Raw genomic sequence first — 22828 nt, forward strand, 5'->3', positions numbered from 1 at the left:
TTAAAAGCTTCTGATCCTTCGCCATTCGTAGTGCCCGTGACTGCACTTGCAGGGTTGCCCGCAAGACTGAATTTGTGAATTTAAACGTCACCATCGGGTATGAGCAGCAGTGGGGAGCCTTTATACCCTCTGGGTACGTCGAGTGGCAGTAACGCCGTCCAGATGACGTTACTTTCACTGCTTTTTGGTCCTGAAGTCTTGGTCTAAAAAGCTGCGTGCTCGCACGACTTCAACTGACGTCTGTTCTCGAATAAGTTTGCGCGCACGCAAGCCTAGTAAACCACTGAAACTAAGTTATTTGACGAATTTATCTCGCGCCCCTGTGCCCCAGAGTAAACTCTCGCATATATCACTCCAGCCAGCAGCTTTCCTTACTACAATATTTACCTTGAATGCCATCATGATGTCAAAAGTTCCCCAACACATTTTAATGTTGTCGGCAACAAAATGTTGTTGCCCAGCGAGCTAGCATTTCTAGATATCGCGTGCCAACCCAACGGTAGAACACCTTGTATCCGCAGAAAGACGTGTAATTGGCGACGTTTACAGATGCTATACATGTTACAGTGGGCTAAGTGCACATTATTGGTGGAAGAAGGTAAAAAATCAAGTGTAAAAAATAATTACAATCACAAATGGGCCAAACAAAACGAAGATGTCTCATAAACTGTCCCACAAAATTAACATGTTGAAAATGCGATGTAAAATAAAATGCTACAGAATTATCTCGAAAGAATTCCAACTGTCTCACGCCTTGTATCTTCAGAAAAATTGCATATTTGGGGAAGCTACGCCGTTTAAAGGGTTTGAAACGGTGCTTGCAAATCACAGGGTGAAAAACCAAAGAGACAATCAAACCAAACAAATCTTCAATTACGGACCAAAATGAGCAAAATATAAGCCGAGACCAGTTCAATTTGTCTACTCAGAAAACGCTGCTGGTTATGAAGGACTGAAATTGAAGGGGAGCAGAGGGTGAATGCTTTCTCTTGAGTGGGGAATTCACAGAATCGCCGCATACTTTTCGCTTACACGCTGACTCCTCAATTATACGAAGACTACGATAGTTGTAATCATTGATGTTGTGATTCAGCGCCTTGGTTAATCTTTGCTTCATTAAATAGAATGAATCTGAAGAGGCGACGCCAAACTGTCATCAATTCACGGGATTAATCGTGCGAAATGGATTAAACTGCTCACCCTATAAAATATTTCTTATATTCTTTTAGGACTGGCAGCGCTACAGTCAATTCATTGTATCTTTGTTGTAAACATTCATGGGCATTCCCAAAGCCTGCCGCTACATTGCGGGGAACTGCCATTTGAAAGCTGGGAAACGCCAACTTGCTTGCACCAGCTGACCAACTTCCTCACGGTTCTGGCTTTCCTCCCTGTTTGATGCTCTTTCCGGATAACGCAGTTTATAACACACGGTGAATGCAGCCTTTTTAACTCGTTGCCAGAAATAGCCAGACAGGTTATTGCGTCTTTTAAAAACTGCAAGTAATCTGAACCATGCGCTAGCCTTTTTTCATTAAGGCCTGCACTTCGTTAAAACATAATTTGCCAAAATGTGTGTTGAAGATGCCGATAAAGCTGCGAACCTGTATCCCTCTTCGCTCTTCCCTGTACACATACTTCCTGAACTTAGGACATCGTCGTATAATGGACACTCGATATTTTTAATGAATATTCCCTGTCACTTTCCGGGGTGCGTTGCGCTCCAATATAAAGTTTTTTTTCGTGATCTAGTGATTTCTGCTTATGGTACTTCCCTGCTTGCTGCAAACGCTAATGCATTTGCCGTAGCGAAGTACACAGTTCGCCTACGTCCATCCTTATCTACACCACTTCTTTTTCTGTAACTTTTCCGAGGCCAGTTTGATGTCGCTCTAAAAGGGGAAATCTCGGCTGCACTCCTGCAGTCCCTTTGTGCAACTGTCGAGAAAACTTTTAACCTTCTACTAGTCATTCCATTTAACGTTTATTTCAAGCTTGTAGCCTGTTAAGGGCAGTTACCGAGAACTCGTGATTTTCGGGCTCACGTCTATAGCAGTACCGAGCATTGACCTATTCCATCCTCCTCTAAGGCGCGGGGCCAGAATTTGTCTTTAATAATTCTGCAACTACTTAATAAGCCATAAATGAACTGAACCTACGTGAATTGATCATTTTTTCGCTTCTAATATTCGATGAGGAAACAAAATTTTCTCCGCACTACGGCGTGCCCTAGCAAGTTGTGTGGTAGGAAGGACGACATGGCGAAATGCTCAAAACAATTGTGCACCAAAAATTTCTTCGGCAGCTGAAGACTACTTACGTGCTGTGAAGCCGGCAGCCTGTAGCGATTATGAAAGGTTTCTTCAGTGTCACATTGTATTCCGTCGCTTTGCTTGCTTTCGTTACTTAGTTTTTTTTACTCCATCAAAACACTGCCCGCAATCCACACGACAGCTTCCTTGCAGTCAGGGTTATCCTCTACACGCGCCTGTTCTGTTCACTCGCGCTCGTATTCACCTCTCACTGATTGATTGATTGTGGGTTTTAACGCGCCGACCCAACGCAGGCAATGAGGCGCGCCGTAGTGGAGGGCTCCGGATTAATTGAGACCACCTGGGGATCTTTAACGTGCGCCGAAATCTCGTACACACGGGCGTTTTTGCTTTTCGCCTCCATCAGAAAAGCGGCCACCGCGGCCGGGAATCGAACCCGCGACCTCGTGCTCAGCAGCGCAACGCCTTAGCCACTGCGCCACCACGGCGGGTATTCACCTCTCACGCGACGCACATTAGACTAATGCGTGTTCCCCCTCTGGGATTATGCCGAGTTAGTGCAGAGGTGAAGAAGTTGGGTCGGGCTGTAAGCACGTGAGTTCAAATACAGCACGACAGAAGACGTGTTTTCATTTATTTGTTTTCCCTTTACAGCGGTGACCGTTTTTGTTCTTGCGTGTTTACTCCTACGAAAGGGACGCAGCGAAAGCAGTTGTCTCGGTGTTAAAACACCCCCCGAAATTTTCTCAATGGCGCAATCCTCCCTCCTTTCCGCTTTTTTTCTGCCCGTGCTTAATACATACCAACTTCATCTATAAATTTCAATATAAAAAACGAGATTAACATAAGAAAACCAAAATAATGCATTGTTTCGCCGCCAAAAATCTCTTTTACTTGCGGGGTATAATACCTCCCCTGAAAGTATTACTGGCTACTCCACTGGCCCACGAGGACCATGAAGGCAACGACGACGGTAACTTTGCCCGTTTGATGAGACATCTGGAGCCTTCGCCTATAAAAACGCCGCAGATATAGAGGGTAGGACTTGAAGCGCCAAGAAGCCACTTACCGGACACGTCAACCGTGCGGCCATAGTCGCGCACGGTGACCTCCTCACTGCTCACGTAGTAAGGCAGCGCCGCGTGGGAGGCGCAGCGGACTTCCATGCTACCGTGCCAGAAGTGGCTGGGCTGTGCCACGAACGTGACGCGTGAGAAGACCTGCCACAGGCCCTCGTCGCCTTCCAGGTGGCCGCTCTGCACCGACTCGTCGATGCCTGTTGGCACCTGAAAAACAAAGACTGTCAAGTCTGCCGGCAGATTTCCTTTCTCCTGACTAGCAATTTCAGAGTGCAAAAATCGGCGCTGTCTAGGGTGGTGGCTGTACGCTAGCCCTTCACCAAACCGATTTCTACCGGCGCATTGTAAAAATAATGCCGCGTCTGGCGCCACTTCGGTTTCCCTACCGTAACATACCACAACCTAGCGGAACATTACCTAACGCACCAAAGACTAACCTGAGCCATAAAAACTGTAATTGCATCTAAAGATGATAAAAAATACACAAAACAAGAGCAGGAATCGGACCAGCGCCCTTAGTAACATAAAGCAGACTCCAACTCCGCACCACAATGACTCAGCGCCAGCCTGGTCCTAAGTATTCGAAAGTATTCGGACGGCACTCCTAGCCATGGCTGCAGTGCCGAACAGGAGCGCCGTCGGACGGCATATTATACCCTGGCGTGAGATAAAACCACGAGGTAAAAACAAAGAATCAGGGCACGACGCCTATTATTTTTATTAGGTCAAAGGAAAGCGCAATAAGGGACGGGGGCCTAAATTGTGTTCTCTTGTTTGCCATTCGCTTTTCATTGCACACAACGGATGGTCCCCGATGCTATGCGTGTCGAGTATTCAGGAACTAGGCACCGCAAGGAATATTCACGAAACCTTGCTTGCGCGCCATGTAGAAAGCTTCCATGTGCAAGGCTGCGGTGTGTCCTCGTTGTACGGTTGGAGTCCGGGGCGCTCACCTTTCTGTCGTTGATGTACCAGGTGAGTGAAGCATTGGGCTTGGAAGGACCGTATGAACAGGTCAAGTTGACAACGTCCCCGACCTGGTACTGGCCACGCAAACCTTTGATGACGGGGTCTTCGATCGGTAGCACTGGAACACGAAACAGTGCGGAAGTGGGGACGTGCTTCCTCGTCGGGTGCCGCACGCCCTCCTTAAACAGAGGCTACAACACTTTTTTCAACGTTTCTTTTTAAATCGTAGATGCTTTCAGAACGTGGTGAACCAACACATCCAGTACTTTAACGGGTCACTAAGTACCTCAGTCAGAAACTGCTGCTCTATGCTCATCAGATAAGTTGGAAACGTGCTCAAAAGATAATTCTCTTTCCAGGTCTTGGTGTTCTTCTACATCTGGAACAACGCCATTGGAGCGGCTACGCGACCATTGGCCACCCTTCTTTCAGTTGCAGCAATAAACGTATTCGGTTGCCACTTTTAAAAAATCGCCACAAAAGCAAATCAGAAACGGAAGGCGCATCTGCTGCGACAAGAATATCGCATAGTGCGGCTCAGTGCAGGCGATAACTATATGGAGGTGAGATATTTGACTGGCGCCCTTGGCTCCTGACGTCAGCTTAGGGACTCGCGCCGCTGTCGTCTGCAACACTCTGCTTGTGAGGGGCAGCAGTGCCTGTACTAGACATTGCCCAGGGGTCAGCAACCTGCGGCCCGCGGAGCCGAATAAGAGGCCCTAGCACGTCATCAGACCCCTCCCCTTGTCGCTTCCTTTCCGAAGGCGGACACGCCAGTGCTGACCTCAAATGGGATTAGACGGAACATACGAACAGAGAATCGATCGCTTCCAGTTGTCATTGTCACCCATCTTTGCACTTAGCCAGATTTTTTTAATGATTGAATTATTGTTAAACAGTATTGTCAATTCGCTGAATTTTGTCTCATTGCCTGCAATGACCCCCCCCCCCCTTCCCTCCCGATCTGCTGTTCCGCTCTCCGCCAAGTCGGCTTCATGCAACCTGGCCTACAACCTCAACGTGTTTCCCCGGCTTTGATGCAAAAAAGCGTATGTTCAGTAATTAAGTGAATTTGACAGCTTCTGCCACCTGTGAATGATTTCAAACTTCATCCCACACAAGTTTGCAACACCTGAGGAGGGAGAGATAACAACTTTCTTTGGAACATCAGCCACAAGATCGCGGGTAAGTCGTCCGTTATAGTTTATTTGCGAGGCTCAGTGTTCAGAGCTCCTCGAGAAGTATTCAAAATGCGTAGGCTTCCTTTTTGAGATGCTATTATGAAGACTCCGCGGTCTGTAATGCTACGCACCAAGAATCGGGTCCTTGCATACGCATCACACAGCAGGAAATGAAACGACGGTCTTCTATTTATTTCGTTGTTGTTGACTTGTATCACATGAAGTTTTTTTCTGTGCCGAACGCATTAATTTTTCTTCACCGTCCCAAACGTCTCATTAGGTGGTTTGGGGATGTATGGGAGGCTCACAAAGTTCGTTTATTTGCTTCAGGCTATATGTCATACATTCCCTTCTTTGCAAATTGGCTTTCGCTATGGCTGCGTGCAAGAAGGGGCAAATCCGCAGAGTGCATTGTTTATTCGCATGCAAATACAATGAGAAGGTTTGTGCTAGACCTCCACGAAACGGCCCATGCAACGTTATCCAGAGTATTCGAAGGCGGAATTTGTGCCACGAATTTCTATTGTAACAACGGTTATCATAATAAACTGGTTGTCACCTTGGACGGTTGTGACATGATTACGGTGTTGTAGGCTTGGTGTACTTGCTAACGAGCGCAATGAATAGTGCATGAGCCGGGTTCCAGTTTAACAAGAATCCAAACCGACGAATACGTCGAAGCAGCTCTTTATTGTTCTCCAACCCTTCCAGGCGTAAAGTACAAATCCTGGCCTATTAAGGATGACTTTCCACGAATAGAAAAAAATGAATCTTTCTCTCTGTAGTGCAGTTTTACAATAACACATATCTGAACACTCAAAAGATATGACTGTGGGAAATGTACCTTAAATATACCTCCAAGTCGGAACAAACATACCTTTACTGTTTTCTATCATACGTCTGTGTATGTGGGTGTGTATGTGCGTGTGCGTGTGCGTGCATCTGTGTGCGTGTGTGTTTGCGTGTGTGTGTGTGTGTGTGTGTGTGTGTGTGTGTGTGTGTGTGTGTGTGTGTGTGTGTGTGTGTGTGTGTGTGTGTGTGTGTGTGTGTGTGTGTGTGTGTGTGTGTGTGTGTGTGTGTGTGTGTGTGTGTGTGTGCGTGCGTGCGTGCGTGCGTGCGTGCGTGCGTGCGCGCGCGCGCGTATGTGGAATAGCGGAATCATGTTATGCCGGCGTACCGGCAGGAATGATGGAAACAGAGTACCACTAGTTCCTCTCCGTACGGACTTTTCAGAAGGACAGAAAAGCAGTAATGAAAATTTGGTGCGTCATTACTAAGTCTTTATTATTTGGTTTACACCTGCAAGTTGAAACCGCTATTCCTTTGTGGATGAAGCGGTTATAGCGCCGTTCCCTGTATACGAACGCAGCCTCCCAGCTTGAACCGACCGCGTTATTGGTGTTGTGCTAAACTCTAACGTTTTCCTCAGTACCAATCTTTATTTAAGTTAATTTCTCAATAAAACTCCATACTGGTTAGAAGCCTGGTAAAACCCAGCAGGCGCCTATACACACTGGGTTATTTGGAACTCAACCTACAAGTTTTGGGCCCGATAATGTCTTTCGGCATACTCTCATGCCATGACTGCGCAAAGTGAAGTGATAGAATACTTTCGAGTGTCCGGCAGGGTTGCAAAAACTGGTTTGCGATCTTACGTACGATTTCCAGCAATCGAATGCCTTCTGCCAAAACCGACAGCTTCGAAGGCCTGGAACTCGTTTTCGTCTTGCATTTCAGGTTGTTGCTTTTATTTTAAGGATTGCTCGATACAGAACCTGCCACCTAGTTCCCACTGTCCGCTGACCGACTTCACAAATAATGGGACGATGCAGGCCATGTTTCTTCCAGAGCGGTATCTAAAACTGTATTTTAAATCCCGCTCGAGCTTGTGTATGCGATTTTAAGCCTGTTATTATGATAACTAAGTTGCGCACACGCACAATCTCGTCTAGACAAGAATCAAAACTGAACCGAGTGCAAGGAAACATAAGGGAGAGCAAGCCCGAGTGAAGCAGACGACATATGCGAGAATCCCTAAGCCGAAATCACGGAAACACGCTTTGCAGCGCCGGCCGTGGGTGCGGTCATCACCAATAACTTTCCCAGTGCTTCCAGATGTGAAAGAAAGAGTGAAAGCGCTTATTCGAAGTGTTGCGGTGTCGAATGATAGGTTAAGAATAAAATAGAAGGAAGGCCCGAAACGTCAGAAAACAACTTTACGAAAAGTAGGCACAGTGAAGTGGCTGGGAACATAAATGTTGTAGGTGGCTTATTCCCTTTTCCTCAGCAGTTTTTGAGACACAAATGTGCAAAAAATAGCACTCCTTAAGCGAAGGAACGAAGTAATAACCTAATCACCACATTACGTAACCAGCCTACGGTAAGCTTGAATGGCGGCGACTCCTCACAGCAACCAAATCCGGTGCAATGGGGTTTAATATACAGTCTAATTGCAACGCAATCGCACGTGCGCATTAAAAACTCTTTCAATAAACTTTATATCCCGCCCCGACGACTACATTGCTAAGGCATTTTGCTGCTGAATGTGAGGACACCGGTTGGAGACGGAGTGATCGTTTTCACGTGATGTAGGTGAAAAACGAGGAGTCCCATATGTCCAAATTTTGGAAGGCGCGACAGGTGCCCTGGAAAGTTTAATGATCCCTTAGCAATCCACCAAGGCACCCCACAATGCCAACGTGCAGTTGCAACAAGTAAAGCACTAAAACTGGAACTCAAATAAGCTACAAAACCATCAGCCTAACAGCCCCATTTAATTGCAACAAGGATTGCAACAAGGATTGCAAGGATTGAGTTGCAAGGATTACAACGAAATCGAAGGTTTCTCGCTGAGAAGTTGTTCTTAATAAAAAACTCTCCTGTCCATTGCCACTGGTGCCAAAACTTACGCCTGACTTGTGCGACAGCAGTATTCCAAATTTCCAGCCAAACTAGTACGGTGGCGACCTTCATAGAATGGTTACAAAATTGCCCCGCACTACGCCAAGCACCTCCGAGTGTCCTGCATAAAAGCCTGTACGTTGCTACTAATCCATGCAAACAAAGAGTTATTGTACCGGGAGATTCACACGAAAAGGCAGAAACAACGCGCTTTCGAATTGCGCGCGTAGATAAGTGATGGTGTCCCCGAAGTATCGGAGAATGTTAAGCTGGTGCGTCATTGAATTCCTTCAAAACACTACTCGAACATTGTACGTGCGTCGCATATCGCCGCAAAATAAAGCCAACAAGTCAAACTATCCCTTTCTAGAAAGCCCCTTAATAACCCACATAATTGTAACTCTGCTAAAACGTCGCCTGTAACAACACCTTCGCTCTCAGTTTCCTTCAAGTATAAAGCCAGTGTCCCATTTCGTTCTCCAACACCCTCGAGAATCATATAAAAACGATTGTCAAACGCCTAAAGGAGCATACAAAAATTGTCAAAGCTTTATATTTGACCGGCACAAGTGGAGTCTGCTGGCAGATAACCCGTAACACTGCCACCATCCTCTGCAACTTCAAACTTTGGCCACAGCGATTTTAGCGGCTACCCTCGGGTAAGGGCTCCATGACACTTCATATACCGCACCCGACTGATTGTATTAGTTATCATTTTTAACTCCGTAAACACTCTGGGAAATTCTAGGCTTCCCGTCACATTAGTAATAGTGTTGTAAACGTTCCTGTAAAACAGGAACGAAAGCTCGTTCCTCGTTGCTTCCCAATTTTGAAACGATTCCCCGTTACAAGCTCCTTTATTGCGAAAGGAACGGGTTCCAGTTACACTCCGAAAATATGGAACGTGTCGTCGCATTAACGTTACATTTCAGTTTTTATATTAAAAATGATGTCGGGTAATCCAGAGGCGAAATAAAGTGAGAAATTTAAAACTCACAACGAACTACGTATAGTATACAATTATAAACACCGCCAGCAGCGGATTATCAGGAGACAAACAGAATCCAAAGAAGCGCTTCTAAACGAATTTTTTCAGGAAGCACCGGACAAGCTCCAGACATGTCTTACTGCGACTTTGGTGCTCGTCTATTATAGGTGCAATTTCCACTTCAGTCTCACAAATGCGGAGTAAGGTTACCGCGCTTCAGATGTACAAATAGAAAGTTACTCACATGCAGGAACATAAATAAATTTCTTGCGTAAGAAACCGCGTCGAAACGAGCAACAAATAGGTCTTTAATGTCATTTAACGCGAACGACATTAGCTATAAATGACATTCGCTTTGGCCCTGTGGGTCTACATGGCGAAAAAACGCCGTTCGATAATTATAGCACTGGCCTTTTTCCAGTAGCGCTCTGCGCATGCGCTACTCTCGCTCCCAGCGTTCTATCCGCCATTCTTGGAGGGCAAAATGTCAGCAAAACGAGGTCATATTGGATTAGCAGTGGCGAACGCCGAGCCAGCTAAGTGCTGCTCCGTTTTCCGAGCCCTCAAAGCGCCGACAGGTAGGCGCTACGGCTGCCGTGGAAAACTTTTTCTACCTCCAAAACGACGCGTAGCGCCGGGGGTGGCTTCCTCAACTGCCCAGGCCAGGCGGAAAAAAAGTGGGCGTGTTCGTTTATAATCCCCCAAGTGTGGTTCGGGCGGCCGCCGCCAGAGGGCTACGATATACTGGAAATGGTCCATTGCAAGATAACAACGTAAGTGCGTCCAGACTATCCTCAACTTTTTACTTATTTAAAACAAACCAAATCACCTTTCACAGAAAAAGTTTATCTCTACTTTAGGTGACATTCACATCAGAAGCCGAGGCAAGTAAGCACTTTAGACAGACTTGTTGTTGGGTGAGCTGATGCAAATTGGGTGAGCTGGTGCTGCTGGTGCTTGTTGTTGGGTGAGCTCGTGCTGCGCTAAGGAAGACACCACACAGAGAGATGTACACAAGAACCAGTGCAGACTTGCGACTAACTGTTATTCCACGCAGAAACACACATGAATACAGGCGGGCATATCACTGCGCACGCGCGGAAACAAAGAACAAAAATTACAAAAACTTGTGGTGAGGATTTTCACAAACGCCCTTCGGTAAGCAACTCTGAACGCTTCCCGTCCACCTTCGTGCGGCCTCTTTCAGGTATTTTCCATTCGGTGCGCGACGCAATTAGGCCCAACAATTACGAAATTCCTGTCCTTTGTCAATACGTCACTTGCAATACAAAAAGACCTGGCACTCCCGTTGACCGAGTCCCGCCAGATTGGCGACATACCGTACCGTGAAGAGCTCCGTACGTACACAGTAACTTCGAGCAGAACAACATCCCGAGGCACTGCGGCACCCCCATCTCTATTGATAGCCAGTGACCGTTTGAATGACCTCACAGCGAGCGCAACTCTTCCAACAACAACGCTCTCAGGCCTCCCTCGTACTAATACATATACGGATACCGTGGTTTCACAGGGTACCTGCAGTGCCGCTCGGACGTAGAAACTTTTTGCCGGCAGGGAACAATTCTATCGGCAAGACGCGCATCCTGGCCTCCCCAGGCCAGCGGGGATAGGTGAAAAGCATTCTTCCGGCTGCGCTATTCACCCGTCGAAACCCGCGTAAGCTCAACCAGCATGAAAGCAAGCACAAGCTGCGGACCGCTCCGTGGTTATTCTTCTGCCTTTGACCTTCGAGGAAGCACGCTCCGCTGAAGGGCAGGCGAATGGTCCAGCTTATAGCAAGAGAAACACAGTAGCGACTTGTGGATTTTTCTACTCGAGCCTTGGCATCAAAACCAGCCAAATCCTAGCGATGTAACGTTTGCAGACGGAACGCCGTTCCTACCGTTCCTTCATAAACCTAACGAATTACCGTTACAGTTCCACCGACCCTTAACGGAACGATGGTGTTACTTCGTTCCTCCAAAAAGGAACTAGTTCCAGGAACGCCGTTCCCTACAACAATGATTAGTACTAATATCGCCTCCATATGCCCTCACCCTTTGAACAATGTGTCGTATTTATTTATTTTAAAATTAATGTATTAATTGCGTAAAAACGTTAATTTGAACTTTATTTAAAATACATACTTAGTCTAGAATCGTGAAGCTTTGTCTACACAGCAATATCGAAACCTACCGTATTACCTTCAAATTTAAAGGACCTTGAAGATCACAAACAACCTCGCTTTATTCTATATGTTGGGTGGCTCGTACTTGACCACATTTTGGTTCGACGAATTAGGTAACTGCCATAATTTACGAATTAATGTTCCTAGAAGCGAGTTTCATGTTTCCCCCTTACTCCGCCCTAAGGGGGCCAAGAACACAAAATGAAAGTGCAATTCCTTCAAAAGATTGCCTCATTGTAATAGCGCTGACAGGACTTTAAACGGGTCACTCAGATAAGCAGTATAATGAGGAAAATAGAGGGTGGGCATGCGGCACCAGAGCTACTTTTGCGCACCGAAATTACCACGTATTATTGGCACCTAGTTGCGATTGGCGGAGGCCTAGAAAATCCAACGCAAATTACACAAGGATTATAAGCTTTTACAACACGCTATGTGCGCCCAGAGACAGTGCACATTTATTCACAGCCGTAAGAATGGTTGGATAAGTAGTGCAAGTTGCGGACGCACACGTGAACAAAGAAACACCACTCCGTACTCCGCGCCCTGTGCCGCTTATACCGACACAGCCGTCCGGCGTGTTGAGCTCACACAGGCCACCTGGCATGAGCCACATTTTCTTACGTGCCTGTGTTTTTCGAGTGCACCCTGTGTTTCAAGACGCGAGTAATATCAACCGTAAAAAAAAATCTAGCTATGTACAAATTCGATCAAAACACAGTGAGTGGGCAAAGCGCTGCTGAGCGGGATCCTACCGCCACTAGGGTCTGATGCTAAACAAGGTGCTTCGGCGTTCGCCGCCGCCCTGGTCAAGGTAGTAAGGTTTGTTTAGGTACCTGTCCTGTATACGTCATCGCAGATGTCACATAACACACGAAGCAGGGGGAGAATCCATCTTATTGCTTAAATTGTTTAATTTCTCATCGACTGAAGCATCGTCGGCTGCCAGAAAACCGATTGCGCACTATAAAACATCCAACCTTTCGAATAAAGCACTCTTGTATTCTGCCGTCATGGCCCCATAATTATGGCATTAAATAGCCCTGTGACGCACTTTGTCGAGCAGGCAGTAAATAAAACCTAGTAAACTAGAACGCGGCCTTCACGTCTGTGATACCTTACGCCGCTTAACGACGTAGACGTGAACTTCTTGCTTCGACAGATGACAGCGACTAAAACTGGGGCCCATCTGAACCTTGAGCCAGTCAGTAGGGAGAAGACAGAGGGAACGCTTTGCTCTTAACCCGGAAACAAAGGCACCTACAAGATAAATAGTAACGAGTTGGGAATAACCGACCATAAAACGTACTATTGACGGGGCAAACGCATGCCTCCGCTTTTTCAGGGGACCATTCGTACGTAGCTCACGCGGTAACCCGCATACCCCGGGCTTCGGGCGTTGCCAGTTTATTGCATGCTGCTTTATCGCATGCTGTTTCGTAAAAGTCGCTTGATTGAAACATGTTTTGTGGAATATATTGTCCTAAATGAACATTGCACAAAAGCGTGTTTAAAAAAAGCTTTGGAGCCCCTTTTATTGATGGAATTCTGTCTGTGCTGTGTATCTATCTCATTTCCACAAACATTGTTTGGTCATGTTCTTCAGGTGCCGTTGATATGCTACAGACCGCTTGGTCTGTAGCATATAACGACATTCCAGACAACTGCTTTACTCGTTAACTTCCGTTTTTCTTGTAGGTAGTCCAAACGTGTTGAAGTTGTGCGCGCCTGTAATCACGCGACAGGAAGACGCACGAACCTCGCAGCGTTAGCCGGGTATGCGCGCCAGGAAAGAGTGCTGGCCGGCGAGGGTGAGCCCAGTATCGCGTGCTGGGGAAGCGAAACAGTAGTGCTGGAAAAGGGTCGGAGGAGAGCTCTGAGAAAGGGCTACGCAGGGAAGGCCGGGAAATGGCGGTGGCCAGCGAGCGGCATAAGCTTCGGAGGGTGATGACGTGGTCTACCAGATGTCATCGATTCTGGCGAGTTCACCCACAGACTGGTGTCTCAGTATCCGTAATCCGCCATATGTATACCGATTCACTTTCCGGAAGTTTGTGGTCCTCTCTGTAGGAATGAAACATGCCACAATGCCGCGTGTGCGCCCTATCGAAATCAAGAAATAAATATTCAGGTGGATAGATTCGTGATCAGGCGGAGATGGACGGCTGCGATTGCGTTCTGATTCACACCCTCAAGCATCTCGCTCTCATACGGCAAGCATAGGCTTCATCATGTTAATAAACATGAGCAAATATACATCGTGTAAACAGCTTAGGGCAAAGACGAAATATATTTTGTAAACAGCTTCAGCCGAGTACAGCAAATTTCTGAGTTCTCTGCTTTGCCTAAAGTCGTAATGTTTCACTCTGCCATTTCCTGGTCTCTTAATCTAGGAAATGAACACGCTGCTTTACCACGTTCTAAAAGCGTTTTTGATTCCGATAGGAGTATCCAGAATGGTTCTGGCTGCCAATATAAGGGAGCGCAATGCACTCTTGACGTTCCACTATACGCAACGTCTTGCGAGATGGATAAATAACTATTTCAATTACAAATTACTACTGACGGTTACCAGTCTTCTGTGGTACACAGAGAATGTTGGAAATCAGTATAGAATTCCTGCCTCATCAACAGCTACGCAAAGCCGCAACGAGGCAGTTTACTCTAAAAGCTTTCCGTGAAATTGTGTAATCTGAGCACACACAAGATGAAGAAGGAACCGAAAGAATGGCAACAGCGACAGAGCCTGAAATTGCGCAAACCGCAATATGTTTTTTTTTTACCCCACGCGCAGCCGTGTGTCATATCCGCCAGTACTTATTGAAGGCGTTTTGTTAACGAAGTCGTTTTAGTAGTCCTGGGCCGAAGTTTAAAAAAGGGTCAGAATAATGCACTCCTCAGATTAAGGGAAAAAAGTGTTGAGCCAGGCCACGAAGCTAGCGTTCGTATGGTTTTCGCTGTCAATATCGGCCGGGTGGTGTATCTAACCATGCATTCGTTAAATACCAAGTGCCGAATCCACCACCTCAAAGTTAACTTCTGCGGCTACTTTTTATGAACAGAAAGTGGGCTTCTTGAAATCGTATCCTTTCCTATTAGCAGCGCAAACAACACGCGACAAAAAGAAGAAGAGTCCGGAAACACATCGCTGTGTTTGTGCCCTTTTTTTCTCTTTGTCTCATGTTGTTTTGCGCTGTTACTAGGATTATTGCACCAACTCTTCAAATTGCCCGTTTTGGCTTCGTACTCTATCCGATATTTTAACTAAGAAAGAGCAGCTGCAACTTCGTCTACGCGATAAGGGCATTCTATTTCGCAGGTGTCCAAAATATAGTATACAATAGCGCAGTTGCGTAATGAACGGAATCAAAAATTGCCAGAGGCAGCAAGAAGGGAAAGAAAAACTTTGCAATTACGCACACACCTTAACGTCACTTTCGATACACAAAACTTCGAGCTTATAAAATAGGTTTGTTTGGGATATACAAACTGTAAAAAATTCCCCGCCTTTCCCCGAGGGGAAGAATGTGAAAGTGCGAATGCACGAGTTGAATTTGCGCGGTTCGGTAATGTTCGCGAAAGAGAGATCACACACACACACACACACAACTACAAAGAAAGAAAGATGCATTTATTCACAGACACCTATTTGTGTTGTCGTTGTACTTGATTGCTAGAGCGGATCTCAGCTTTGAAATTTCGTGTCAGTACTCCTTTAAGCGGGTGCATTAGCCCTTCTCACGCCCGATTCTTGGCCAATCCCCCACGTGGGTATGTGCCATGTCAGCGGCCAGGCTGCGCGCGCCCATCTCCACGTGCGCGGACATCGCCGGTGGACGCAGGTTCAGGGTCGCTTAAGAGGTGCATTGCACTTAATAGGTTTTATGTTTATATTTTTGTACGCACAGTCGTGCATACAGCAGATACAAACTACCCCTGAGCCAAGTGCCTCGGTGACTTTCCCCCATGCCGTGAAAGCAGGCTGCAGCAAAAGTAATGTGTCCACGCAAATCCTACTTAAGCATCGCCTTAACGATGGCATGCGTGGGCCTCTCTCCAAGAGCGGCTCCAGTCACTTAACTAAATGCCCCGGCACTGGTGGCCCTTCTTCACCGAATGACATGGGGCGGCCAAAGTAGAGCTCAATGTTCGATCCGTCCGCTTTGTTCTTACATTTTTCCATTGGAGCGTCTGCACAGACATGAGCAACGTTCAAGCTTGCAAGCAACGAGACACGTCACTTAAGACACGTCAAAAGGGTCCTATGGTCGTCGCCGCCAGAGATGTCCAACAATCACGGATGCAACCAAACTGCGCCGTCACTACCGCTTGGGGAAGACGCGGCAGGAAACTCGACCGGCCGTATTCTAGCAAGTAGCAACTAGAAAGACTCGGGTGGTCCATGATGGCGTTGCCTCACATCTACCATTCAATTCCCCCGAAACTTTTCTGCGGGCAAGAAAAGGTCGTGCATTAGAGTGGATGGGAAGACGGCACGGGAAGAGCTCTTTTTGCCTATGTCATCTGCTTCGGTATACATTGGACCTGCTCCATCACCAAACAAAGGCGGAGGCCGGGCTGCATTCTGCCCAGGGTAAAGCCCTTCGGCCTTGCAATGACGGACAGAAAGGGAGTAAGGGAGAAACTCGTGAGAAGAAGCGCATAGAGAAAAAAGGGTTGATCGAAGGCGGGAGGCCGAGCAAAGCAGACGCAACGTGGGGACGAGGAAGGAGGGGGGCCATTCGCAAGCAGTGTCGCAAGGCGGCGTAAAAAACTGGCGTGCTTGCTCGGCCAAGCAAGCTATCTGGTTCTTAGAGTCCCCTACGTCGCCGATGAAGCGTTTGACGTCGTCCCGAGTCACGCCTGAGCGGAATAATGGAGCGTAGAGAAAACAACCGGGTGGCGTGTCCGTAACGAAACTGCGGACGTCGCAGTCGGTTCCTCTTCCCAGACAGCAAGGGAATGAACAAGGGAGAAGAAACAAACACAAAAAGAAACCGAATTACAGACGTGTTCCTCTAATGGCCACAAGTGGACTCAGGTGCAGAGCGAGCACAAGCGGTGCCTCGTTAGACTCGTGTTTCAGGGTCATTAGGGGAAGCTCTACTTCGAGCGGACATCCAGGGGCTATGCGGTATAAAAAACCGGCCCAAAAGAAGCCTACATTACATAGAAAATAAAGCTACCGCGTACATTGCATTTTATTACGTTCAGAGTGTTCTCCACCAATCACAGAGAAATTTTGCATTATTAAAATGAACCCATGTCTTCCGGTCTTCTCTTTTGCAGTCAAGCTAGGTCGTGAAAAAGTGGAGGCGAAAATACTTTTTTCCTGTCAACTTAGTGTAATAAGACTTTGCATGGGTGAGGTATGAAATGGTTTTACCGAATCCGCCACGAGCTGAAGCGGGTGTGGAATTTGGCGCAATTTTTTTTAAACGACGTGCGTTGCGAGTGCCGCAACAGGAACCACGCCACTAGGTTGCTCCAGATATTGTAATTTGTTCGGTCACAGTATCTGCCTAAAAAAGGCTGCACCACGCCGCATCACACGCCTTCCGTAGGTAGATATGTTTATGCGGAATGCCTCCTTTATATTTCAGGGTACTTTGTCAGTTCTCCACTCTACTCGGACATTGTAGATCTGAAGCTTGCGTATAAAATGTTTTGTTCTGTGCCTTGGTGAACATTCCGGGTTTTTTTAATACCATAGGACGAATAGTTTCGCCTAAATCGTTGTGTACACGCATCTTGTGCCGGCCATAATCATACCGCTGGATTTCTCTCCTAACGCGATGTACAATATCACTTAGGTATGAATATTATCGCAATATTATCGTGCCTAATTCGTACTCCTGAAGTGTACTTGTGCGGCGCAATTAACGGGAAGCGAGCGTAAATTTCGACGGAGCAGTTCTCGGAGATTCAAATACCGCGATCGATGTCCTGTAGGTATTTTAAGGCGAAGCTTTCTATTTGTCACTAATGCAGGAACATTACCTAACACAATGCGTCAGTTAGGCAAAAAAAGCCCGGAAAAAGCACAAAGCCGTAAAAAGCACCTCAAGAAAAAAAAAAAGAAAATGCCTTTAGTGATCCGAATTAAACCTGGGTCCCATGCGTTAAAAAGCCAAAGTTTATCCGAATGCGCCATGCGAATGCGCCATCCGGATTTCATGGGAGAAAGATTTTCCCTCCGGTTTCATGGGAGAAAGATTACCGTTCTCACCATCTTGTTACTTAGGAAAGGGGCTTTGATTTTTATACTAAAGCGCGGACCTGTAAGAAACATTCAAATGAAGTGAAATGTTGTTGGTGAAGCAAGAGCAAAAGACATGCCTGCAAAATAAGGTACCCTTCTTCTCTGTTCAAATTTATAGCCGAGTGAAGAACGACGCCAGCAGGAACAACCGGACGCTCCTCTTTCGGCAGGGTACAAGATAACTTTAAGGGGCCATACACTGCCAACGAAAGAAACAAAACAGATTAAAAAGCATGGTCCGCCTAATTACCGCAGTCTGGGATTGTCATCCTCCGGGTGAGACCCGTGGGTGAACCATATGAGCGGCCTCACGCAACGTGCGTCAAAATGGGTTTCTCCGTCACCGTCAGGGACAACGTCGTAGACAAGTGGGCCAGCACGTCGTTAAATTCGTGTGGTTAGCCATAAAGTCGTAAAAGCTTCTCGCTGAGGCCGCATCAGCGCGTTTGGATTCAACCACCCCTACCACCGCGATGACCCTTGGTGTATCAGCGCCGAAAGCTGTAGTGCCCTGAGTTCATCAGCAGTCAGATGGAGCTACGGACGCAAGCAAGCTGGCGGGCCTCCTCCGCAAGTTCAAAGTCTTTTTGGATGACAGCCCTAAGGTCATCGTTTTTACATGCACCAGCGCGTCGATGAGCGTCGTAGACGGCTGTCGCATGGAGACAACCTCGAATGAATTCGTATGCGTTATTTGCGGGATAGCTAGTGTATTGCACGTGAGCGTATAAGCATAAAGAAAAAAATGTAAAGAGAGGACACTTCAGCATATCTGCCTCAGGAAGCGCGCCGTAACAACGAGAAACGCTATTCTTCCAGCCAACTGCTAGGTGGAGCCAGTGGTAAAAAAATTGCCAAGCCTTGCCAAGACGCGGGCAGGACGACGCGAGCCACAGCGGGCATGTGCGTTTTTTTGCGAGCGTGCCAGCCGCCGCCAGCTCCGTGCTAACTGCTGTCTCTCGGCGTCTTTTTGCATCTAGAACGAAAGGTGAAACATTTCTTCGGAAGTGCCGGTGTTGGGCACCGCATTTTTACCTTCTCTGTACTTTGTACGCTGGGTGCGCTGCGTGTAGTTTCAGTGAAATTTTGGTGTAGCTGGTTATCCGTCTATAGTATTAGAGCTTCGGAAATTTTTACGTCGCATTTTAACAGCAGAGCGGTCGTTGGTGGCCGTAAGGTGTGCGGTGCAATCAAAACAACCCGACTCATAGTTACTTCCGCTGTTTGTCGTGGTCATGAGTGCGTGCTTTACTGGGATCGCCCGGCGCTAGCCAGGCTTGCGCGCGGCGCTCGGAAAAAATGCCAAGAAAACACTTCGCATGCATCCGCGCCTTAAGGAAGGAGGACAAGCCAGCTCGCGCAAGACAGGCCCAGTTCGCGCTGCCCGTTGTGGCGCGTGCTGACGCGTTCCACTTTGGGAGAAATGGGAAAGCCTGCGGACAAAACGATTCCGGTCCGCCAGTCATGCACGAAGAACACGACGATATAGATGGATACGACGATGATCACAACTACCCCAGTGAAAAACAACGACGGAACATGTAAATATACAATCCCAAACCTAAGCCAAGGTGCCGTGCTTACATTGAGAGAAATCCTCCAGCTTGGCTACGGTTCAAGATTGCGCGACTTAGTACGAGCTTCGCCAATTTTTTAATGCATAGCATTCTTTGCCGATAACCCCCACAGCCAGGACCTTGTAATGCCCTGCATTTCCACAAAAATGCCGATATCACGAAAGCTCCACATGTAATCGCTATAATAGGGTAAATGGAGATAATTGGTCGAACTAAAATTTTAAGAATATAAAAAAATACGAAAAATATAAAATATTACAGAACATGGCCAACCGTTTAACGCCCCGCACTTCCACAATATAGCAAATTATCGAAAGTTCCACCTGGAATATTTATAATAGCATAAATGAAGATAATTGGCGTAACAAAATTTAAAAAAAATTAAAAATTAAGAAAAATACAAATGTTTTCGGAAAATGGCGAACCGTGTAACGCCCTGACTTTCCACAGTAACGCAGATTTCCAAAACTTCGAATGTAACCCTTATAATATTATAAGTGGAAAAAATTGGTAGTACAAAATTTTGAAATCCTAAAAAATAAGAAAAATCTTTAAAAATACGGGGAATGGTAAAATTATAACCCCTGAAATTTCCACGATAATGCGAATTTCGCGAAAGTTACAAGTACAACTCTTATAATAACGTAAATGGATATAATTTGTCGGACAAAATTTGGAAAAACTAAAAAATAAGAAAACTATTAAAAATCCCGGAAGTAGGCAAAACGTCTAACCCATGGCATTTCCACAATAAAGGAGATTTCGCGAAAGTTCCAAGTGTAATCCTTATAATAACGTAAATGGAGGTAATTTGTCGGACGAAATTTTGAAAACTAACAAATAAAAAGACCGTTAAAATTACGGAAATAGGCCAAATCAATCATCATTATCAGCAGCCTACTTAAGCCACCTTCAGGGCATAGCCCCTCCCGTTAATCTCCGATTATCCGGGTCCTGTGCTAACTGCGACCAATTTATCCCCGAAAACTCCTTGATCTCATCAGTCCATCTTACTTTCTGCCTCCCCCTGCCACGCTTGCCTTCTCTAGGGATCCACTCTGTTACCCTTAATGACCAACGGTTATCTTGTTTTCGCATTACATGGCGTGCCCACGGCCATTTCTTCTTCATTTGCAGACTTCTCTAATTCTTTCTTAACATGCATAACCCATGGCATTTCCAGAAAAATACAAATGTGCGCTCCAGAAAAGTCAGAATTAATTAGAATCAGCCCATCAAAGAAACCCATTCCCACAAGAAGCATCCAAATAGACGGCAAAGATATCAAATTCAAACCAACGGTCAGAATACTGGGCATGTACGTGCAAGAAGACAGGAAAGCAACCTCCACACTGAGCAACCTAAGAAAAACAACGCAACAACTAGCGAGGGTCATCAGACGCATCACACGGACCAGAAAAGGCATGAGAGAAGAGGAAACAATCAAACTCATCCAATCACTTATAATGAGCAGGATCGCGTACAGTCTACCGTTTCACCACCTGGACCAAAGACAACAAGAAGGAGTAAACGCTATCATAAGAACGGCTTACATGATCGCCCTCGGCTTACCCATCTACACCTCCAACGAGAAGTTCTATAACCTGGGAATCTGCAATACCTTCCAAGAAGTCCAAGAAGCCACCCTCGAAGCACAAAAAGAGAGGCTATTGAAAACAAGAACCGGCAGGGAAATCTTAAGAAGAACGGGCCACACCATTCACACCGAGTTCGTACGAAGAACAACAGAGCTGCAACCAGAACAACGCAAAGCTCTCAACATTTCACCCATTCCAAAGGAAATGAGCCCCCTCTACAACAAAGGTAGAAGACGAGCAAGAATTAACTATATAAGAAACACATACGGGAAAAATCCAGATGCAGTATACACGGATGCCGCCACCAACCACCACGGAATATCATCAGCCGTAGTTGTGGATGCACGGGGCAAACTCCTGGACTTTCTCATGAACAGAAAACAAACATCTCAAGAAGCTGAAACCACAGCCATACTACTCGCTGTAAGATGGGGAGAATACAACAACAAAAACCTCATCATCATCACGGACTCTACAAGAGCCATTAGAAATCTAATATGCGGCCTTATTCCCATAGACACCAGGAATATTCTACCAGCCGAACCAAAAGGCCAACATAGAATATTATGGAGCCCAGCACACGAAGGCCTGGAAGGAAATGAGAGAGCCGACTCCCTAGCGAGGCAAATCAACAGCCGCAGGGAAACGGACCACTCTTACACCCTTCCTCCCTTCATGTCGCTTAATGAAAGGCTTTACACTCAAAGGCAAGCGAGAAAGACCATGCCCGCACCGCATCATATGTTAGATGCCGAAGACGCACGAAACATAAGAAAACTTCAAGCCAGCGTTTTCCCACACAAATCCAGACTGTCTCTCATGTTTCCAGAGAGATATAACGAAGAATGCCACAAATGCAAATTACGAGCAGACTTATTCCACACAGTCTGGAACTGCCCTATAATTTGGCAACAGAACACCTACCAAACATCCAGAGAGTCCTGGGATTTAGCACTGTCCAGCTCGGACCTTTCGACACAGCGTGAGCTGCTAGAGAGAGCCAAGCTGAGAGCCTTTGCTACTGGAGTCCTGGAAATAGGACTTCACCCATAACTCTTTCCACATTCCCTTCTTCCTATTTTCAAATAAAGTTTACTCACTCACTCACTCACAAATTTCGCAAAAGTTCGTAGTTTCGTAGTTCCGTAATAACATAAATGGAGATAATTTGTATTTGTTGGGCGAAATTGTGAAAAACTAAGAAATAAGAAAACAATTAAAAATTACGGAAATGAGCAAAACGTATAACCCAAGGCATTTCCACAATAATGCGAATTTCGTTATAATTCCCAGTGTAATACTTAATGGAGATAATTTTTGGACGAATTTTTGAAACCCTAAAAAACAACAAAAATATTGTTAAAAACCGGAAAATGGCGATATGTATAACGCATGCTATTTCCACAATAATCCTGATTTCGCAAAAGTAGAAACTGGAATCTGTATAATAGAGTAAATGGAGATAATTGGTGTAACAAAATTCTGCAAATTATAAAAATTAAGAAAAATATAAATAATTACGGAAAATGGTGAATCGTGTAACAGTAATGCACTAATTGCCACACTAATGGAGATTTCGCGAAAGTTCCAAATGTAATCTTTATAATAACGCAAAGGGATTTAATTGGTGGGAAGAAATTTTGAAAAACTAAAACATAAGAAAAATATTTAAAAATTACGGAAATAGACAAAACGTATAACGCATGGCAATTTCCACAATTTTAAGACTTTATTAAAGTTCCACCTGTAATCTTTATAATAGCGTAAATGCAGATAATTATTTCAACGAATCAAAAAAACAAAAATAAGAAA

General features: G+C 45.9%; 1 protein-coding gene across 1 annotated transcript in view; it reads right to left on the reverse strand.

Annotated features, from left to right (window-relative positions):
• LOC144179514 (uncharacterized) overlaps positions 1 to 22828 on the reverse strand; it is a 191207-nt gene that overhangs the window by 35558 nt on the left and 132821 nt on the right. Inside the window, exons 4-5 of the mRNA XM_077707894.1 lie at positions 4306 to 4439; positions 3343 to 3559 (exon numbers count right to left, since the gene is read on the reverse strand). Coding sequence (XP_077564020.1) covers positions 3343 to 3559; positions 4306 to 4439 — 351 coding nt within the window. The remainder of the gene's footprint in view (positions 1 to 3342; positions 3560 to 4305; positions 4440 to 22828) is intronic.

Source organism: Haemaphysalis longicornis, unplaced genomic scaffold (genome assembly GCF_048455015.1).
Source record: "Haemaphysalis longicornis isolate Haplotype H1 unplaced genomic scaffold, Haemaphysalis longicornis Haplotype H1 scaffold_4, whole genome shotgun sequence".
Classification (NCBI taxonomy): Eukaryota; Metazoa; Arthropoda; class Arachnida; order Ixodida; family Ixodidae; genus Haemaphysalis; species Haemaphysalis longicornis.